Below are 20,778 nucleotides of genomic sequence, written 5' to 3'. Positions count from 1 at the left end.
TATAAACAGCAAAGAACACACAAAGCCATATGGGTAAATGATTTACTATAAAATCTTGTCAATGTGCCACGTAACTCGACTTCTTGACAACAGATTCAAAAGTTATAAGACCTTCAGCTCGACCGCGTGTACAGCCTGAACCCCTACACCCCCCCACAGGTATACGAGCAGAACGAGGTGGCAGTCAGCTCTACAAAGCCGGACATTAACTTAAAAGCTTATTAGCTTATTATTCCCACCCCCCAAGTTTAACAATCAAGTGATTTTAAAAGTTGTGACCCTCTCCTTCGCTTTACTAAAGGGTGGAGATATAGGTGTAGATCACCCTTTGTGGTACAAGTCCAGTCATTCAGTGAAACCAGCTTCGTTCACCGTCAGGAGAAAAACATCGATTCTGAAATTCCCAAACCAAAAAAAAAAAACATCGCAGGGGCTCATACCACGGATTTTCCTCTTTGTCCCGACATCAAATACCCCGGCAGCGCTTTTTGGTTTAGTTAAAGAATAAAACAGTCCCGGCGAATTTAAAAAGGTAGGACTAGGCAGCGTCGTGAGCCGCCCCGCTTGTTGCCGTGGAGATCGGCCTGCGAAGTCACGTTAAAAACCGCACAGCTCTGTGCGTATAGAAAGTTCGACAAGAGAGGAATGAGCGGTATAAAGACAGGCGTAAAAATTGAAAAAACTCCTAAAATACAATAATAACGACATCGATGACAATAATAATTATAATAATATCAATAATAACAATAGTAATAGCAGATAGTCTCGCAGAGTGTTATTCTGTTCCGCGCAGTCCGGTTCCGTGCCAGCAAGTGCATCCAGGTTCTAGTTCTCCACAGGCGTGGGGTTCTGAGGGGGTGGCTGGCTGATGATCACCTGCACCACGTAGTCCCTGGAGATCTTCAGCTCCTCCAGCTTCATTCTGTCCGTCAGCGGCCGGCCCGAGAAGAACCAGCGCTGGCTGGCGGGCGCGACGCCCTCTTCGGCCTGCAGGCGGCGCTTCATGTGCTGCACGGAGTCGGTGGAGCGCACGGCCAGCCGCAGGTCCTTGCCCGTGGAGAGGCGCAGGCGCAGCTGGCACTCCTGGCCCGAGTTGGGCGGCGGCTCGGGCACGTCGGGCACCTCCAGGTCGCTCTTCTCCTCAATCATGTTGATGGGCGGGGCCAGGCAGTAGACGGGGAGCTGGTATCGATTGCCCAGCTCATCATAGCACTCCGTAAGGGCGCCTGGGAGGACAGAGTCACTGTTACAAAGCATTAGCATCAGGTACGCAAATGTATACTGCACCGGCTAGTACAGGACTACGCAGTATACACTGCACCGACTAGTACAGGACTACGCAACATACACTGCACCGGCTAGTACAGGACTACGCAATATACACTGCACCGGCTAGTACAGGACTACGCAATATACACTGCGCCGGCTAGTACAGGACTACGCAATATACACTGCACCGGCTAGTACAGGACTACGCAACATACACTGCGCCGGATAGTACAGGACTACGCAACATACACTGCACCGGATAGTACAGGACTACGCAATATACACTGCACCGGCTACTACAGGACCACGCAATATACACTGCGCCGGCTAGTACAGGACCACGCAATATACACTGAGCCGGCTAGTACAGGACAACGCAATATACACTGTACCGGCTACTACAGGACCACGCAATATACACTGCGCCGGCTAGTACAGGACCACGCAATATACACTGCGCCGGCTAGTACAGGACCACGCAATATACACTGCGCCGGCTAGTACAGGACCACGCAATATACACTGCGCCGGCTAGTACAGGACTACGCAAAATACACTGCGCCGGCTAGTACAGGACTACGCAATATACACTGTGCCGGCTACTACAGGACTACGCAATATACAGTGCGCCGGCTAGTACAGGACCACGCAATATACACTGCACCGGCTAGTACAGGACCACGCAATATACACTGCGCCGGCTAGTACAGGACCACGCAATATACACTGCGCCGGCTAGTACAGGACCACGCAATATACACTGCGCCGGCTAGTACAGGACTATGCAAATGTGTAGTGTACCAACTACAGGACTATGCAAATTTATATTATATGAGCTATTACAGTAATGTGCAAATGTATACTGCACCAGCTAGTACAGTATAGCAGAAATACAAACCATACCATCTAGTACAGTACTATGCAAATGTAAACTGCACTGGCTAGTACAGTACCACACAAATCTATATTATACCAGATGGTACAGTACTCTCTATGTATCCTCTATCTGAATGCTCAGCTTCACCAAAAAAAGAAAAAAAAACCTTCTGTTTCAAATCCATAGTTCAGAGTAAAAATAAAAAAATGGCCAGAACACAAGATGGTCAGCAATGTGATCCTGTCACCTAGGCAAATGAAGGTAGACATTTTGCCCAACAATCACAGGCCACGTGATCACATACTGTGGGCAGATTGGGAACACAGCCCACGTTTTTGCTCCCTCCCAGCTCCCAGCCAATCAGGCACACCGAATACCTGGTACAGCTGAGAGGAAGCAAAAACGTGGACTGTCCGGGTTGTGTGTTTTTTTTCTTTACCAAGAGCAATAAACATAGAAGAATCCACCTGTAGTCACATGAGGCAGATACAGGATGAGTGCAGAATGACAATGTAAGATCCCGACCGCCAGTGGGGGAAAACACGGGACCCCCCCTCCCAACTGGTGACACCCAAACCTTCCAAGTATAGGTATACAGTGGCCCGACACAGCACCCACCCTCAGGACCATGGCGTGACATATAACAGCCGTGACGGGGGAGGATTTTCACAATGAAGTTCAAAAACGGGGGGGGGGGGGGGGCCCGGACACAAGGATTTATATAGGTACTGCAATGTGTATGTATGTGAACAAGAACAAAGATGGTAGCATAACGGGGGAGAATTAATATAGTGACTAACCAAGCATCAGAGGTGGAGAGTTCAGGTCCAGAGAGTAGGAGTCCAGACCAAGATTTTGTTTCAACCAACCAGTTGAGTATAAAGAGTCACAGTCACAGAGTAACTCAACTGGTTGGTTGGAACAAAATCTTGGTCTGGATTTTTACCTCCTGGACCTGAAACGTCCACCTCTGCCAACAAAAGAATTATAGTGAGATGGTGCCAGTCTGAATATTGCCAGGAACAGACTGTGGGTGAGGTTGGGACTAACGTAATTAATGTGTGACTATAACCCTGCAATGGAAATCTAGACAATTACACTCCAGATAAGCAAGTTTCAACAAGCAACGTTAACGGCTGCGCCGTAGCCGAGATTCAGCTTCGTGTTAATATTAAAGCAGAACACAGGGACCATTACATTGGCTCCAGAACTGTCCTGTTTGTGACTGCATAGGATGTAATACAGTAACACAGTACACTACCTTCACACTATGCCTTAGTGTCCCCTAGAGCAGTATTTCCCAATCCGGTCCTTGGGGACCCTGAGCTGGGAGGGAGCAAAAATGTGGACCGTCCGCCGAGGACCGGGTTGGGAAACACTGCTCTAGGGCACACTGTATAAATGTAGATTTGTTGAAATAAAAGTAGTTTAACATTGAGTATTTGGGACAGTAGTGTCCAGGGGTGAGGGGTCAAATCCAGCCCCTGGCCCTGTCTATATGACACTAGCATATTTCCTCTGGATCAGTGTTTCCCAACCCAGTCCTCGGGGAACCCCGGACAGTCCACGTTTTTGCTTCCTCTCAGCTGTACCAGGTATTTGGTGTGCCTGATTGGCTGGGAGCTGGGAGGGAGCAAAAACTTCCCAATCTGCCCACAGTATGTGATCACGTGGCCTGTGATGTCATACTGTGCAAGAAGTCCCTTGTATTGTCTGCCTATGCTTTTGGGGAGAGACTACAAACTCAACTTCCTGTACAGATGGATGGATGGATGGATCCATCGTCATCTTCAGAATGCCCACCACTTTCAGGTTGTTTAATTTTACACCCAAAACCCACTTTGAGGAGGACACCGATAAACGTTAGCATCAAACATATCTATAAATCCCAACAGATGTCTTTTTTTGAGATTTTTAAACCTTGTTTAAATGCAAATTTCACAGCGTTACCAGGCAATGCGCAAGAAACGGCCAATAAAACACGAACCCAGGATGCCGGCTGCGTCCTTTAAAGTGTCACTAACGTCGAAATATATTCAAATAACGCAAAGGACGCGCGTGTCACCATGACATCTGGTCTCTATGGAAATTTCCGTCGCAGTAGAACTTATGAATAACATTTTCCTCCTGTCATGGTTGGGTTTCAATCAGGTTCATAAATGGCATTTTATGGGTGGGTGGGTGATTTAACCAAAATGCACTCAATTTCCTGGCCCGATGCTTCTCGCGTCGTTAGCAAACAACGAACAACAGACTATATTGAGTGTAACATACGTAATGGACTTTTATGTCTTTAAATATTGTCACCTTATACTTCTGTCCTTTTAACGAAACAGCACGGCGGTACATCTGGCTGCCTCGTAATGCAAACTAAACAACCTGGATTTTACCGGCGACTGACCGGTATGTTTACTCAAGCACAGACTGTGACATGCACAAAAACACAATCACCCCTCCCTTCTCGCCCAGGTCCCACAATCTCTCACTCCCACGCCCCCAAAACTTGTACCATTATCCCTGTCAGAGTTTTGGCACGATCTTAGCCCCCAGGGGTATAAAGGGCACAGTTACCGTTCCGAGTGCGTGGGCAACGTAGTTGATCCACCAAGGTTATGCACATAGACACCGGAACATTGTGTCCGGGACGGCAGCACCGCAATCCGTGAAGAGTTTCCTTGTTTAAAATACGTAAATAAGGAGAAGCCGGTCGCACAGAAGCGCAGAGGTACACATGCCGCTGAAATACTTCACTTCCCGTCAGCATTTACATATTTTGAATTTAAGGTCACCATGTTTTTGTTGCACAGGCAAAAGAGAATCAAATGAATGATTGTGGACGAGCCACCACAGCGGGTTCTACAAAAACAGCGACGTTTCCATAGGGAGCAATGTTATCTTTAAAAAAAATTACCTCTCTTTATTATTGGAATTTTTTTATTTTTCATTGCTCCCTATGGAAACGTCGCTGTTTTTTGTTTTTGTAATGGACGTACAGGGACGTACAGGGACCCCCCCCCTCCCCCCAACCCCCCCACCCTGGATCCTATATTGCCAGCTCCACCCAACATCACGAATACGAAAATATTTTTTTGGTTTGATAGCAATTCCTCATATTCACGCATAACATCTGTCCAAAAAAAAAATAAAAAATATTCCGAGCCATATTGTCTATATCAAGTTACAAACCCTTATAATAGCAGATTGGCAGGGAAAAAATATCACAGGATCTTTCAAAAAGTCATTTATTACAAACTCAGGATTTACTCATTTAAAGAGAGAATCGCCATTATGGTGTGACTGCTTTTCTCTCCTTTGTTAACACAGAAATCGACTGTCATGGAGAGCAACTCGTCTCCCATAACCGCTACGTCCAGAGCACGTACTGCTAGACCCTTAATTCATTACGTTATGTCGTCATTCCCAAAAGGCTCAAAACCACCACTGTGCAATCGGGGGGGGGGAAAGCAGCCAGTTTAATAGGAACAGGCAGATTTTATAGGGCGTAAATCTATGAAGATGAAGAATGCTGGACACAAACTATAAATCAAAGACACGCTGTGGCAGGAGTAGGATTATGAGGACACAGGTGGGAGCAGAGAGGCCCCGAAATGAGAATAACCTATAGAGGGTTTGGCAGGGACGGCTGAAAGCCCATTAAAACAGGCCGCTTCACTAAGGACGGTCCCGCGTTAAGCATCAGAGTCTTGTGAAGGGGACTGACTTAGTGGATGAGGGAGGGCCGGCGTGCCAGCGACCTGATTGTGTCACTCACCGAGTGCGCAGGGAGCCGGATCCGCCTACCTGTACAACCCCAACCGGCATTCGGTAACCATGGCAACAAATGACCTTTATTACATCATAATAGAACAGTGATACTTCATTGATGGTTACGTGTAAATTTCCTTTTTAACCTACCTCTTGCGGTCCATGAGACACACAGATAGGCAAGTGTGACTTGGGAGGGGGCAGGGGTCACAGCGTAGGGCCAACCAGCGTGCAGCCCCCCAGGAGAAATTGGAGGGTTAGGGGCCTTACTTAGGGGTCAGATGGCAGAATCATTCTGTCAGCCCCGGGATTTGAACTTGCAACCTTCTGATCGTGGGCACAGAATCCTAGTCCACTGAGCCCCACAATGACTGTATAATATATATTTAACACTTTTAAATACGTTTTAATAGTGTGGAAGGGGGGGGGGCAGAGGTGGGCGCAAACTTAAATTCCTCCATCACCACGGCAACCTGTCAGAGCAAGGTCACTTTTCCATTTAAACAAAAACAACAACCTGAACCTTTACAGATGGAAGTGTGTCATATGAATTTGCTTTTAAAGGAGGGAGCTAACGCTGAAGCGCAGACACACGCAGGTGTGCAGACACACAGACACACGCAGGCACACAGACACACAGACACACGCAGGCACGCAGGCACGCGCAGACACGCGCAGACACACGCAGGCCCTGCTGCCCACCCTACACACTGAGCTCCCTCCTACACACACAGGACCAACAGGCAGAGGCAGCATAAACCGCAGCCTCACTGGCAGCTTCGCAGTCCATCATCCATCCTGCTCAGGCCTGTATCCCCCCACTTCTATTCACCGCCTTCATCTCCCCTTTCAGGGGTGCCGGCATCCTCGTGTAGCCCATCCCAGCCCATCCCATCCCATCCCATCCCATCCCATCCCAGCCCATCCCATCCCATCCCATCCCATCCCATCCCATCCCATCCCATCCCAGCCCATCCCATCCCATCCCATCCCATCCCATTCCATCCCAGCCCATCCCATCCCATCCCATTCCATCCCAGCCCATCCCATCCCATCCCATTCCATCTCAGCCCATCCCATCCCATCCCATCTCACCTCACAGCCGTGGGTTTATTTAGGCCCTCTTTGCATGTTTTAACCTTTGACCCCAGCTCAGTTATTTCCGGGCCAAGCTGTCCCTGTGAAGCCCCCCTGACATCAGCTCCATTTTACACACAACCACCCTGCCCCCCCCCCCCCCCACAAATGGTCTCTGACTGCCACCTCCCTCCCCTCCCCTCCCCTCCCCTCACACACAGCAGTCCTCTACATCGTCCTTTACGGCCAAAAGTATTAATAGCAATGTCACTAAAAAAAAAAAAAAAAACTCTTAAAAGTTCGACTTTTCAAACTCTCGCCCGTGGTAATACGATGTGGGCTTTTCACCGGAGGATTGGCTGGCTTTCTTTAACATTTAATTACTTGTGGTAAATTAACCTTTAAAGAGGTTTGTTTCCCACAGCGGCGCGTCGTCTTTGGGGGGAGGGATCTCATCTTCGGCGGACTGGTGTAAAAATAAAGGCCAGTTTGGCTACGGGACTTCCGAGACCCGGAAGGCTATCCGCCCCAGACGCAGGCTCTGACCTTTGACCTTTTTAGCTCCCCGGGTTTAGGTGTGCGGTGCCACTCTTTATTCCCCCCCCCCCCCCAAACAACCTTCCCTCAGCATAGTCTCAAACCTGACCCGCCCCCCCCCCGCCCCAAACCTCAAGCGGTTGTGACGACAGCTTAGTGCCGGAAGGTTCCGCTAGCGGGGAGCCCGCGATGCGCAGACACGTGAAATGCACGTGTGACGTCCTGGAGGATATGAAACTATTGACGGTTTACGATAAACTCTACTCATACTAGAAAGTCGGGGGATTGGGGAGGGTGGGGGGGGGGGGGATATTTGACCAGGTTTTGATCCATTTCCTCAAATATTTTGAAAAACTTCCACTGCCTTTCCAGGCCTCCAAACAAACCTTCACGCCACAAACTGTACCACAGTTTTAAGTCGCTAATGATGACAGCAGCTTACTCTCCCGCCGTCCCGACAATGACGGGTCACTTCCCGAACGTGCCCGATCAAGGACGCCGCGTGCCGGAACCGGCACCACGAGCAGGACGGACCCAGGCGAGCGACCCCCAGTGACGACAGAATATTAATGGGAACGACGGAGCCTACGGCAAAATCAGAGTAGCCACTGAGGCGGGAAGCTTGTATCTCGCCCCCCCAAAAGATGTCATAAACTAATGAGGTCACGGTATGTGAACAGGGCCCGATTGAAGGAGGCTTCTCCTTCATTAATGCAGCCTAGCAGTGCAGACAGAATAAAAGCACATGACTCATCCCTATTGGGGAAGTCGGGAGGTTTTCAGGTATCCCATCATGCTCTCTGGGAGTGACACAGACACAAATTTATACAAGTGAGAGTATTTCTGAGGTCAGGGCATAGGGTCAACATGCAGGGCCCTGCAGCAGGTGGGGCCTTGCTTAAGGCCCAAAAAGTGGCATGATTACTATACTAGGTATGGGATTCGAACTCACGACCATCCTGAGAGATCGCCAGCATGCTGTGGTGCCTCCCTCCCCCGCGCCCGGTATTTACACTGACCCAGCAGCTCCGGGCAAATCTTTCACATCCCAAACGCAGATTCCTTGGCTACGAGCGCTAAACATCTCCCATCTCCAGCTTCCAGAAAGTGAGATTATTTGACATTGAGTATCTGGCCAATTCAAACAATGTTCAAGCTCTGACTCAGGCACAAATGTTCTTTCTGCAAATACATTTTTAAAGACGTCACGAATTACGTTACAGTTGGGACAGTATCTGAATAACATTGTGTGTTTAACCTGATAAGACCTGATACTGGACAGAGCAATAGAGCTCCTATCAATGTGAAAAAATGAAACTACTTATTTGCCATTTGTTTAAGCACAGATACACAAAAGCTCTTTCATTTTCACATATTCCTTCTTGCTCTGATTATTCTCAGGTGAGAATAAAACTTGAGCTCAGAGCTCAGGCTCAGCCATTTATCTGGCACCCCCAGAGCATTTTGGGGGGTTAAGGGTCTTGCTAAAGGACCCAACACCAATGTGATTCTACCGCAGACCACAGGATTTGAATCAACGACTGTTACATTGCAGGTAGTAACACACTGGGTTACACATCACTTCCAAAAGTGATGTGTAACCCACAGTAAGTGCAAAGTGTTCAGATCACAAAGGACGACAGCATATATATTTGCAGGTATAAAAGCTTATATTTGCATTCTCAGTTCTCATTGTAAAGGTCTGTTGATGAGAGAAGCACAGATGTGGACGCAGGAGTAGATGTGGATGGAAGCCAGTGAGCTGAAGTGTTACAGGGAGATGCACAGAATATCATCCGTGCTTAATTCAAATCTAGTTTTACACAATTTATATGTCAAGCCAATGACAGGGACTAAGAATCTGTAGCAAATGAACAAACGAGCGTGAACAATTTACTGTACTTTTATCCAATAAGAAACCTTGGATCTGACCTCAGTCATATCCGAGTGCAATCAGACCATAAATACAGATAATTAAACAAAACCACCAGCGTTGAGGGAACACCTTTAATTTCTGGAGTTTAACTGGGCTAAATTGCTGTTAATGTGCATCCCCAATCATCTAAGAGCAAAAAGCCAATTCAGTGGCAGAAACATTTCTATGAGAGCTGAGAGTGAAATGGTTAAGGATGACGTGAAATCAGAAAAGGAGCCGGTTACGGAGTGACAAGGCTGACAGTAAGTGGACACTGACACCAGAAGGAGGAATCTGGCTGCTGAAAACAGCCAAAGGGAAACCTTCATAGAGACGTATACCAGAGTCAGCATGATGTGGTCAAATGCTTGTACCACGTCATTGTGTTCTGTAGTGAGAGGAACCGCAAGCATGGCATTGTCTTGAAAGTCCCTTTTCACCATGTTCTCTGCCAAATAAGCAGGAATCCCCAATTAGAAACAGGTTAACAGTGGGGGGGGGGGATTCGGGACTGGGTGACTAAAGCTGGCCGTCCTTCAAAATCAGTCAAACTATCTTGAAAGATCTTCTCTATCCCACAGAGCGTACAGCTAGTGAAATGGTGTGAGGAGCAGAAGAATGACGTCAGGACTGGGCCTCGGCACTCCGTCCCGCCACACCAGAACTCCGTGGGGATCTACGGTGCATCCAGAACCTTGGAGGCCTGGTTTTCCTGGCACCTCAGCTCTGAATCATTTTAGTAAATCATTGTTAAGATAAGGCGCAAATTTACCCGCTGGCCTTAATGTGAAATGGGGGTAGCATTTTTATTTATTTAACGGACGCTTTTATCCGAACCGACAAACATTTTTGAGAACGCAAGGTCATACTGTCCCTGGAACAACTGGTATGGGGGGGGCGGGGGGGGGGGGGATGGAAGTAGAATGATTCTGAAGACTCTGGGATTTGAACTAGCGACCTTCCGATCGCAGGCACCACATTGTAACCCGCTCAGACACACTCTCGCTAGCAATGGAAACATAACCCGAAATCAGGCCCACACCTGCGATAGGATATGTGTGTGGGGGGGGGTCCTATCCTGAACCTGATGGAACATAAATATAAACAATATGGAGGCATCAGTTAGATGTTCAGGAGGAGAGAACATGTCAGCAGCAGTTAGGCCTCTGAACATGTCAGCAGCAGTTAGGCCTCTGAACATGTCAGCAGCAGTTAGGCCTCTGAACATGTCAGCAGCAGTTAGGCCTCTGAACATGTCAGCAGCAGTTAGGCCTCTGAACATGTCAGCAGCAGTTAGGCCTCTGAACATGTCAGCAGCAGTTAGGCCTCTGAACATGTCAGCAGCAGTTAGGCCTCTGAACATGTCAGCAGCAGTTAGGCCTCTGAACATGTCAGGAGCAGTTAGGCCTCTGAACATGTCAGGAGCAGTTAGGCCTCTGAACATGTAAGCAGCAGTTAGGCCTCTGAACATGTCAGCAGCAGTTAGGCCTCTGAACATGTCAGCAGCAGTTAGGCCTCTGATGGTTTAGCATGAAATCACTACTGCTCTTAGGGATCCACCGCCAGGCCGGGGGGGTTGCTAACATCACGCAGGTCTTTCGCTCCCTGGAAGTGCAGAATTGCCTCTGCTGGGGGCTCCGGCTCCTTCTCAGGTCGGACGAGGAAACGACGGGAGTCACGAACGGCGCTACGTGATCCTACTGAAGGCCTGAACGGTGCTTTCCTGTCACGAGTCTGGCCGGAGGCTCCAGACGATTCGGATTCACCTCACAGCATGGCCGAATAGGGCTAGCTGTCCACTAGGGGGTGCTAAGCAGTCGCTGGAGAAGAAGGGCGGGGGGCATCAAGCAGAAGCGATGAAGAAGAGGAGAAGCCGTTCTCAGAAGATAACAATCTCACCAGACCGTCTCACTGCAAGAGGGATTCGTTCAGCGATTACCGGAAGCTTCCAGGCTCAATACGGGTTTAATTAGATCCCTCACCAGCTCCTGCAGCCCCTGCTAATCCAGGGCAAACAGAGCTATATGAGTGCCCCCCCCCACACCCCCACCCAGATGACACATCATCCCCGGCTTCCCTGAGATTTAGCTCTTGGCGAACGCGCTCATTAACACATGCACACGAGCGCATCACAAGCGACTCGATGCCCGTGAGGCTGTCCCCTTGAAAACAGACTCAATTAACGTAATCCCCCCCCGTCCATTCAGAGTATTTACCCATCAGCCCTGGGAACTGTAATCGTCTCTCAAAGGGGTCAGCGCTCAGTTTCTGTTCGTCCAGGAGATTCCGAGTACCAGGGGCTTAGCCAGAAATGCTAGGCCCCCTGACAAAACGTTAGCTCCCTGTCCTACGACCCTCTTACATTTCATAATGTTACATATTCAAGGGTCCCTGTAAAGCGCTGTACCCTCTGTATCTGACAGGGCATCCATGCCCCTACTAAAGCCCTGTCCAGTGCATCAGAGAACTAAGCACTGTCTGTTAGAGCTGCATGTTAGTTTTGTTAGACTAGTACGGTATGTTAGCATCGCTAGTTAGTTCTGTTAGCACTAGCGCTGTATGTTAGCGTTGTCTTTTAGCGCTATCTGTTAGTGTTGCCTGTTAGCGCTGTCTGGTAGCGCTAACGCTGTTTGTTACTGTCAGCGCTATCTGGTAGCATCACCTGTTAGCATCATCCATAAGGCTTATCAGAATTTGTCCTTGGGTGCTTTTCCCCAGTCTGGAAACATCGTGATTGTGATTTCTCCCAGCCGGGGAGGATGAAGCGGTCAACAGGAAAGGGGAATGTGCAAGGCCCGCACGTCGTAGAGGAATCTGTGAAGGCCCGCACGTCGTAGAGCAAGGTTTCTCAACCCAGTCCTCGGGGACCACCAGACGGTCCACGTTTTTGCTCTCTCCCAATTGGCAGGGAATTGGGAGAGAGCAAAAACATGGACCGTCTGGTGGTCCCCGAGGACCGGGTTGAGAAACCCTGTCATAGAGGAATCTGTGAAGGCCCGCATGTCGTAGAGGAATTTGTGAAGGCCCGCACGTCGTAGAGGAATTTGTGAAGGCCCGCAAATCGTAGAGGAATTTGTGAGGGCCCGCAAGTCGTAGAGGAATTTGTGAAGGCCCGCACATCGTAGAGGAATTTGTGAAGGCCCGCACGTCGTAGAGGAATTTGTGAAGGCCCGCACTTTCACAGAAGAATGAAGAGGTGAGACCAAAGCTTGGAGCTGCATTTCCACCAGATCTCTCTCTCATCTCTGCCTCCTTTGCGGAATAAATTCTTTCGTTATGCCGTGGCGACTGCCTGGTTATTGCAACACACCCAAATGGGGGGGGGGGGGGGGGGCTGTTAAGGAGGAAGGGAGAAGGCAAGGCCATGAACAAATGGACGGATGGACGGAGGATGAAAGGAGATCCTGACGTCGTACAGCTAGCCCAAAGCAATCAGTGCTCATCACACCCATCTACAGCTGGCTGACTGACCTCAGCGTGGGAAAAAACCAAGCAAAGCATTGTGTGAACTACGGAGTTACCTACATATATGCCTGTATGACTGTATAACAGCACCCCCCCCCCCCCACCACCCCAAATACTCAATTCCTACACATCTATGGCTGTAAAAAGTCCATAAAGAAATGTGTCAACAAAAGATGTCACACTGACCTGCAGTCAGGTTTTTAAGTGGATTTCTTGTTAAGGCACTAAGTTCTATTAACTTACATTTCATCTATTTAGCATTTGATTTTATCCAAAGCAATATAAATTTTTTTGAGAATTAGGGTGTTATGGGGTCAACGATAAAATCACTCTGCTGATCCCAGGATTTGAACCGGCAGCCTTCCAGTCACGGGCCGAACAGTATAAGCCGCTGTGCCGCACACCGGCCCCTTGGCGGCGCTGTCCCAGCCATACCGTGTGGAAGCGTAATGCTGGCCCCGTCGACGATGGCCTGCGCCAGCTCGTGGTCGTTGCTCTCGAAGGCGCTGGCGGCGGCGCGCAGTGCGTCCCAGATCTCCTTGCGGCCCTCGAAGGCCGGCGCCGTGTCCCAGAACTCATCTCGCTTGCTGCGCAGCTGGCCGTCTGTCATGGGGTAGTCGCTCTTCCATCGGGGCTTGTCCCGCTTCAGGGGCTGGTTGCGACCCAGAGCGACTGACACATGGGGAGGGGGAAGGGAGAGGGAGAGAGAGAGAGAGAGAGAGAGAGAGAGAGAGAGAGAGAGGATCAGGATTTATCACCGCCAATCAACGCTTTCCTCCTTTTTCCTCACCAGTATTTTTACTGCACTGTATAATGTGCTATACTTACTATACTCCACTGTGCTATGTACAATATGTTACTCTACTATGTACTATACTCCACTGTACTATGTACAATATCTTACTCTATTATGTACTATACTGCACTGTGCCATGTACAATATCTTACTCTACTATGTACTATTATGTACTATACTTACTATACTCCACTGTACTATGTACTATATGTCACATATTACATGTACTATGTGAATATACTTTACTCTACACACTTCAGCCTAATTAAAGCTCTGGCCAGCGCTGAAAGGTCAGCGGACTGTCACTCAGCAATGCTATTTCATTAGCATGTTTCCTGTTTCCGTATCACCCCCTGAAACAGTACCACGCAGGAATAACTGCTGTTCCTGGCCATTTCCTGTAGTGCTCAGAGGCAGCCAGATAGCACGGCGTTCAGCCGCGCCCGTGTTTATGCATCCTTTGTGGGGGGGGGTTTTTTGCCGAGGGGTAAAAATAATTGAATTTAAATCGAGGGTCACCAACAGAGGCATTACAATGCCCTGAATGATTTGTTGAGCTCAGATGTTTTAACAACCACACTCTCAGCTTGAGAGCCATGGTCTGAAGATCTTAGCGGTGCTCCGGGTCAACGGTAAGTGTAACACTGTGAGTGTGCGGATCTGTATGCGGGAATGAGAGAGAGGGAGAAAGGGCGAGAGAGAGAGAGAGAGAGGCCCCTCCCTCACCCATGAAAAGCTCATGCTACGCTCCTGGGTGAGAACTGGCAGACCAAGCTTCTCATTCCTCACAGAACAAGCAAGCCATCCCACCCAGAGCTAAATACACACAATGCACGCGATGCTGACAGGAATGTCCCAGAAGGGGAAAGCTACTCTCTCCACATGCTCAGCCAAAATCTGAGAGGGACGACGCCTGTGTTTCGGGGGTTAATATCAAGGCCTGAGAAGGCGATGGGCGATGGGGAAACCAGGCAGTGAGCCACAATAAAAATCAATACATCGAGCGCATAAGAGCCGGTCAGGTTCATCTGCAAGGACCTAACTGCCAGTCAGCCTTCACCCCAGAAGGACCCTAATAAAGGGAAGAAAAAAAAACATACGTTTTGGGGAAACATCTGGCAGCCATTAGAGAAAGCTTTTTATCTGGGACATGCTGTAACAATAGCAGGCTGGTGAGAAGCACAGAACACCACCACCCCCCCCCCTGTTTTCTGACTCAGACGGAATCTTCTAGAGAATTAGGATGAATTAGTAAGGACATTGAAATGCTAGCGTGGCTGCCAGCAGCACAGAAGGACAGAACGGGACCTCGGATTGGCTAGTCTGGATTGGCAGTCGGGGACGGCCATTACTGGCCAGGAAGGTAGCGGGCGATTAATTATTGAGACCTGCGGAGCGCTACCTGGTCAGCCACAAAGCCGCAGGACGCTCTCACCGGGCCCCGGCGAGCGACGCTACGACCAACGTACGTTAATAATTCAGCTCGGAACCACGGGCCTCGATCCGTGACTGACGTGCACAAGGAGGAGGAAGAAAATACAACATGAAACACAAAGGTAGAGTGAGGAAACGATAAATCACTCCGACAGCTGCTGCCGTTTGGTGCTGAGGACAGGAAAGGGTCTGTATCCTCCCCTCACACCAAAGTCCACACTTTCTTTTTCCTGTGGCACCAAAGATGGTGACACAGACATATTAGTGTAGAAAATAAACATTTATGCCTTCCCTGTACAAAGGAAACAAGGAACACACACGATACAAACTGCTATCCTTCTGCCTGCTTTTGTTCTGGGGTCTTAATGTATCCACTAAGGTCATGGCAGTTGAACTGAGAACCAATCTGATTGGTCCCAGGGCTGACTCCGGACCGCTGCCTCCGGTGGCCTTTGGGGGTATCACAGATTCCCAAAGACCAGCGCTTAATCGCATAAAAGCTCGCGGCCAATGCCAGAATTAAACTGGAAACACTGGCGCTTGGATCCACAGCAGCGGCTTGAAGGCGATTGTGTTTACCCCTCTCAGAAAGGGACAGGAATGCAGCAGCAACTTTCCCAGAATCCTTAACCAGGCTGTTAATTAACCTTCTCCTGAAACGTCGGACCGTCAGACATAGCGAGTCACTCTCCCCCGCCCAGTACAGCCAAACTAATGTAATTCCTCCCACTTCTGGACTGAAATCGATGTTTCCCGGAATGAGACTCGCTCGATGCGAGCAGTACTGCGGACACAAAGTCACCAGTGGCTCATGCGTGTGTATTAATGGAGACAGAAGCCACACGAGGACAATTAAAAGTGCCATGATTAAGGTGACCTTCCCAGTCCCAGTAACAGGAATCCTAGCACAGGCTAACAGAGAACTGGCGTGTTTGTGAAAGATGAAACGTTATTCATATTACACGTGTCTATTAGACGCGCTTAACAAATGCGATGGGCAATTAGACAACCAAGGTGAAATGACCCTGCCGACGAGGGGATTTAAACCAGCGACCTTCCGATTTTACGTACAGCATGCTAACCCACAGGGCCAAACACTGCCCCAAATGCTGTAAGGCTCGGTCTGTACAGAGGGCACATTGCTGTGATTAGACACAGGGTAAGATAGGTCAACACTTGAAAAAAAAAAGAACGTATACAAAAAAGAAACGGTGGTATATTTGACGTTAGCAGTCTGCGAAAATGTGGGTGTACGAACCATGTAGTCCATAAAATGTCAGACTTCACAGGACCCCTCAAATCCCAAGCACCGTCTGTCCCGAATCTGCTTCTTTGCGCGGCGTCTTCAGAAGGCACCCGGAGATGTTTTCACAGAACCGAAACATGCAAATTCATTTCTTTCTTTTTCTTTTTTCCCACCAGAATCCCAAATGAGCGCCATCTGGACGGGAATTCGTCAAGGAGCCCGCCGCTTCCGTCAGCCGCGGGAAGCAGGGGAAATGCACTCCAGCCGCGGGCATACAGTCGGAAAAGGCGTGCGTTTAAAGAAAAGCGTGACTACGGTGTGAATTCAGTCGGCGTCCGTGCACCGTATATCGCTCTGGAAGGGAGCGGAATCCCCTATATACCGGCACAAGAGTACAGAGGGTGCAGCAGGCTTACTGAAGGAATTTTGCCTATTTATCAGCCCACATCCCAGGACGCAGAAAAAAGGGCCGCGGTCAGGGACACGGGCAAAGGGCGTCGAGGCGCAGAGAACGTTTCGCAAATCTGCTGTCCTATGCCACCAGCCTTCCCAGAGCTGGGTGGCAGCTGGGGACGATGCCACGCCACTCTGGCAGACGAGCCAAATGGGGGGACAAACTGTCACCGGAGGAGGCCTGGCAGCCATCGAAGCGCACCCCCCCCACCCCGGGGTTGTCCTGACTTCCTGTTTTCATTTGCAGTACAAGAAAATTCAAATCACTGTTTAAACTGAAGAGATCTGCGCGTGGAGCTGAGGATCAACAAACAAACAAATATGGAAGTACACAAAACTATTTTCGATAAAACATGGGCATGAGGTATTCAGGGGACTTTTACCTTAAGTTTATAATCTTTCAGCTAAGTTTTAGCGTCCTTTATGGATAAGATTCAATACTGGAAATGAAGAAATAAAAAGGAAAAGAATTAAGGAAAATGTAAGAATATCTGACACTCGACGTAACATTACTGTGAGGCAGCCGTAGTATTGAGGGAAAATGAAAGGGGAATTTCTGAAGGGAATTTCCACAAGGAATCCAAGGAGTCGCAGCGCTCCGAGGGATCTTTTTTTAAGATCTACAGAAAACACGCGACCCTGCAGAAAAAAAAATGTGATATTATCAAAATGTCTTTTGGAGCAGAGTTTCTCAAGGCAGTCCTTGGGGACCTTCAGCAGTCCACATTTTCGCTCCTTCCCAGGTCCCAGCCAATCATGGATGCCGAATGCCGGGCACAGGTGCACTGGGAGCTAGGGGGGAGCAAAAATGTGGACTGTCTGGGGGTTCCTGAGGATTGGGCTGAGAAACACTGTTTTGGAGAATGCACAGGTCGTCGGAAGACCGAGCTCCGCCACGCTACCCCCGGAAAGGCTTCCCTAAGACAGCAAAACGATGCAAAAAGCCCCAGTGCAGATGCAAGGCTCACTTGCAGTGGTGACAGATGATCCATATGATTCGCTGGAGAGCAATGTGACCTCACATCTCCATGGTTGCGGGTTCGATTCCTGCCCCGGCTGCGTGTGTACGTGTGGGCGAATTTCCTCCCAGAGTATAAAGACTGGTTATTGTCTCTACATTGTCTGCAGCGAGTACTGATGTCTGTCAGCCATACAACGGACCAACATCCTGTTCTGGGTGTACGCCGAGCCGGCTGGTATAGACCTCAGGCTGCCTATGACCCAGTCTCACATAACTGTTTATTAAAAATGGGTACATAAGACATGATTGCTGGACAAACGTACTAAGCCTGGAAGATAAGAATATCAGATTACTGCAGGTGTCCAGACAGGACCAAACGAATGCAAACAATACTGAACAAACCCAGTGTCTGATTCTTTGTTAAGCGCTTTGGGGCCATTCAGGCAGTGGAAAACACCTGGATCCATTTTACACAGACAACAAAGTCAGCATTTACTGCTAAATGACAGAATATTTCCTGGAGACGCAGAACAAGCGCATACGTTAGAATGTAAGCAGAACAGATATCCCAATGGAGAGGAAATAGTCGTCTTTGCATAGTTAACATCCTTCTTGCCTATCACAAAGCAGGCCAATTTACTTGCAGGATGTCGCCTGGCTTGCTGGTAACGTGTACGGAGGGCTTGGATATATCATTTTAATTTCAGCCCCAAGGCCGAGAGCTTGAGCGAGCACTGCGAAGCCAATCTCAATTGTTCACGTTTTGTGCGCGGTTGCACAGATGCCTGCGCTTCTATTCAGTGTTTAAAGTTCTGAAGATCTAAATACAAGAGCAATACTGTATAGATACGGCCCATTTCAGGGTAACTATTTTATTTATTGTTTTTTTTTTGGGGGGGAGGGGATGCTACATTTAAACCTACAATGTCTTCCCTTGGATGACTAGCATAACTGCAGTTTCACTATAAGAAAGAGACGACTGATAAACAATATGACAAAAAAAAAAAAACAACAACGCTGTCCCACAACACATCATAGTCACAGGCTCCACAGTCCCTGTATCCAGGAACCGATCGGACTGTTTTCTTTAAGTAATAAGTCGCCATCACTTCGACACAGAGCCAAGGCGGTCACCTGCAGTAAATGCACACATGCACACACCCAAGCGCAGCAGCAATGCAACCCTGCAACCAGCTCCGGCAGCTCCTATCAACTTTTCCCCAACAGTTTTCTGTACCCATTTCTGTTTTAAACGGTCGCTTTTCTCTCTAGTTTTCCTGAAGCACTTTCACTTCCACTTTCAAGGAAAGACAAACGCAGCGCTATCGGCCGGTCAAAGCAGACATCGCGGCTTTAAATAGACCTACTCAAGACTTACTTGCGGCCGTGCAAAAGAGATACGATCACCCTTCCCCCACCATCCTTATTCGTAAGAACAACAAGAAGCGTGCTGCGAGAATGGGAATTAATAATAATAAAAAAAGTTACTTTACCTCCGGTCCATGATACAGTAACAATGCGTGATTCACTTTATTTACCGAACCACCATGATCGCATGATCGCATCCCCTAAACCCACTACGGTGACCCAAATTCATGCACCCAGGCAAAGGCACGGCGGACCTAATGCTTATGGAGGTTGGTTGAGGGAGAGCAAAGACGCAAGGGGATGTTAAACGGCGTGGATCGCGTGGTTTCTTTTTTTTCCGTTTTCCTCCCCGAAGCGGCACGTCCAACATCAGGAGCAGGAGGCCCCAAGGCGAGCGCCTGGCAGCACAGCCTCCACTGCCCCAGCGACTGCGATCGAGGCAGGGGGGGCGAAAGACAAGAGGCACGGCGCGGATAACAACACCGATCGCAGAACCGCACACAAAAGCCCCGACATCCTAAGTCCCGGACTCAGTTAGCGACCCGTCGGCGCACACGGCCTATTTCCTACCTCCAGTTCCGTCTGAAATTTCGTTCAGGCTTCCCGAAGAGTCATGGTGACTGCCCACGCAGCCACCCATGGGTGTTTTGACTGCGCTGCCCCGCAAACCCCTCTCCGGATTTCTATCCCCCCCTTCCCTCCCTCCCCTTCCCTTTTCTCAACTGTTCCTCTTATAATAGAAATTGACAGCGCTACAGCATCGCCTGGGAAGAGGCGGGGTGTGCACACATCATCACGGGGTGACCGCTTTAAAGCGAAGACGGCCGGCAGAGCCATGCAGCATCGCCGGGCGAGGGGCGATCACCGCAGCCGATCCCCCATCTGCGAGTCCGCTGTTTGCCGACCTCGGCTTCTTATTCCTGCAGTATTAAGTATTTAGTGGGCTGGACCCATGAGCCGTTTCTGTGTGACCGGCACACCCTCTGTTTTTGATGCAAGTTGGGGGGAAACAGCTGAAAAAGTTTCACTGTAATCTTCAAATCTGTCGCTCTCTTTATTATCCTAAAAGCCTTTCCTCTTGGCTATTGCGCACATAAAGGGGGAAAGTGGCAGATATCTGGGGAATAAAGTTGTTTGATGTGGGATGAGGCTCCTTGTCTCTGCAGTGCAGTATATCGCTTTGGTCTGCGGCGCCCACGGCGTCTTTTTAAAGGAATGTACTTCCAATGAGCTTTGAGTAATACTGGTGTAATCGTTGCTTGTCGCAGGTTCATTTCTCACCTATGAGCGGCAAATTAATCTGTCATCTTGGTTAATGCGGCACATTTAAAATGAAATACTAGGGCATGCAGTTGCTTCGTTGAAAGTACACGCCGCTTAAATTTATACAGCACTGTAAACGTAGCCTACTTTATCCCAAAGGTCTAAATGTACCTCTGTGACGGACGCGAAGGTCTGTAAAGATTCTACAACTGTTAATATCAATTAATTATACATTAAGTTTATTATAGAGTGGCACCGGTTCTTTTACAGTAAAGCCAGGAAATACGACGGCGACAACAACAATAATGATAAATAAATAAATCATTATTATGACGTGGGAAAATCCAGAGAC

At 48.9% G+C, this 20,778-nt stretch overlaps 1 protein-coding gene across 3 annotated transcripts; it reads right to left on the bottom strand.

Moving 5' to 3' along the window:
- Positions 1–28: 28 nt before the first annotated feature.
- ubtd2 (ubiquitin domain containing 2) lies at positions 29–20,126 on the bottom strand. 3 transcript variants are annotated; one of them, XM_023824623.2, is made up of 3 exons: positions 19,734–20,126; positions 13,341–13,577; positions 29–1,226 (listed from the first exon to the last, which is right to left on the bottom strand). In XM_023824623.2, the coding sequence occupies exons 1-3, from the start codon at positions 19,801–19,803 to the stop codon at positions 826–828; spliced, it is 708 nt and encodes a 235-aa protein (XP_023680391.1). In that variant the 5' UTR covers positions 19,804–20,126; the 3' UTR covers positions 29–825. The 3 variants fall into 3 exon arrangements, with proteins under 3 accessions (XP_023680391.1, XP_023680406.1, XP_023680414.1); XM_023824638.2 differs by lacking the exon at positions 19,734–20,126 and adding an exon at positions 19,289–19,724; XM_023824646.2 differs by lacking the exon at positions 19,734–20,126 and adding an exon at positions 17,803–19,257.
- Between the last annotated feature and the right edge of the window lie 652 nt (positions 20,127–20,778).

The sequence above is a fragment of the Paramormyrops kingsleyae genome, chromosome 24, assembly GCF_048594095.1.
Source record: "Paramormyrops kingsleyae isolate MSU_618 chromosome 24, PKINGS_0.4, whole genome shotgun sequence".
Lineage (NCBI taxonomy): Eukaryota > Metazoa > Chordata > Actinopteri > Osteoglossiformes > Mormyridae > Paramormyrops > Paramormyrops kingsleyae.
The sequence above is the reverse complement of the archived record's forward strand: the minus strand, read 5'-3'. Positions and strand labels throughout refer to the sequence as shown.

Coding starts and splice junctions, on each gene's coding strand:
- ubtd2 (XM_023824623.2), bottom strand. CDS start 19,803: ATGGGTGGCTGCGTGGGCAGTCACCATGACTCTTCGGGAAGCCTGAAC. Junction 13,578..19,733: donor AATTTCAGACGGAACTGGAG/GTAGGAAATAGG, acceptor CCCATGTGTCAG/TCGCTCTGGGTCGCAACCAG. Junction 1,227..13,340: donor CAGCATTACGCTTCCACACG/GTATGGCTGGGA, acceptor CTGTCCTCCCAG/GCGCCCTTACGGAGTGCTAT.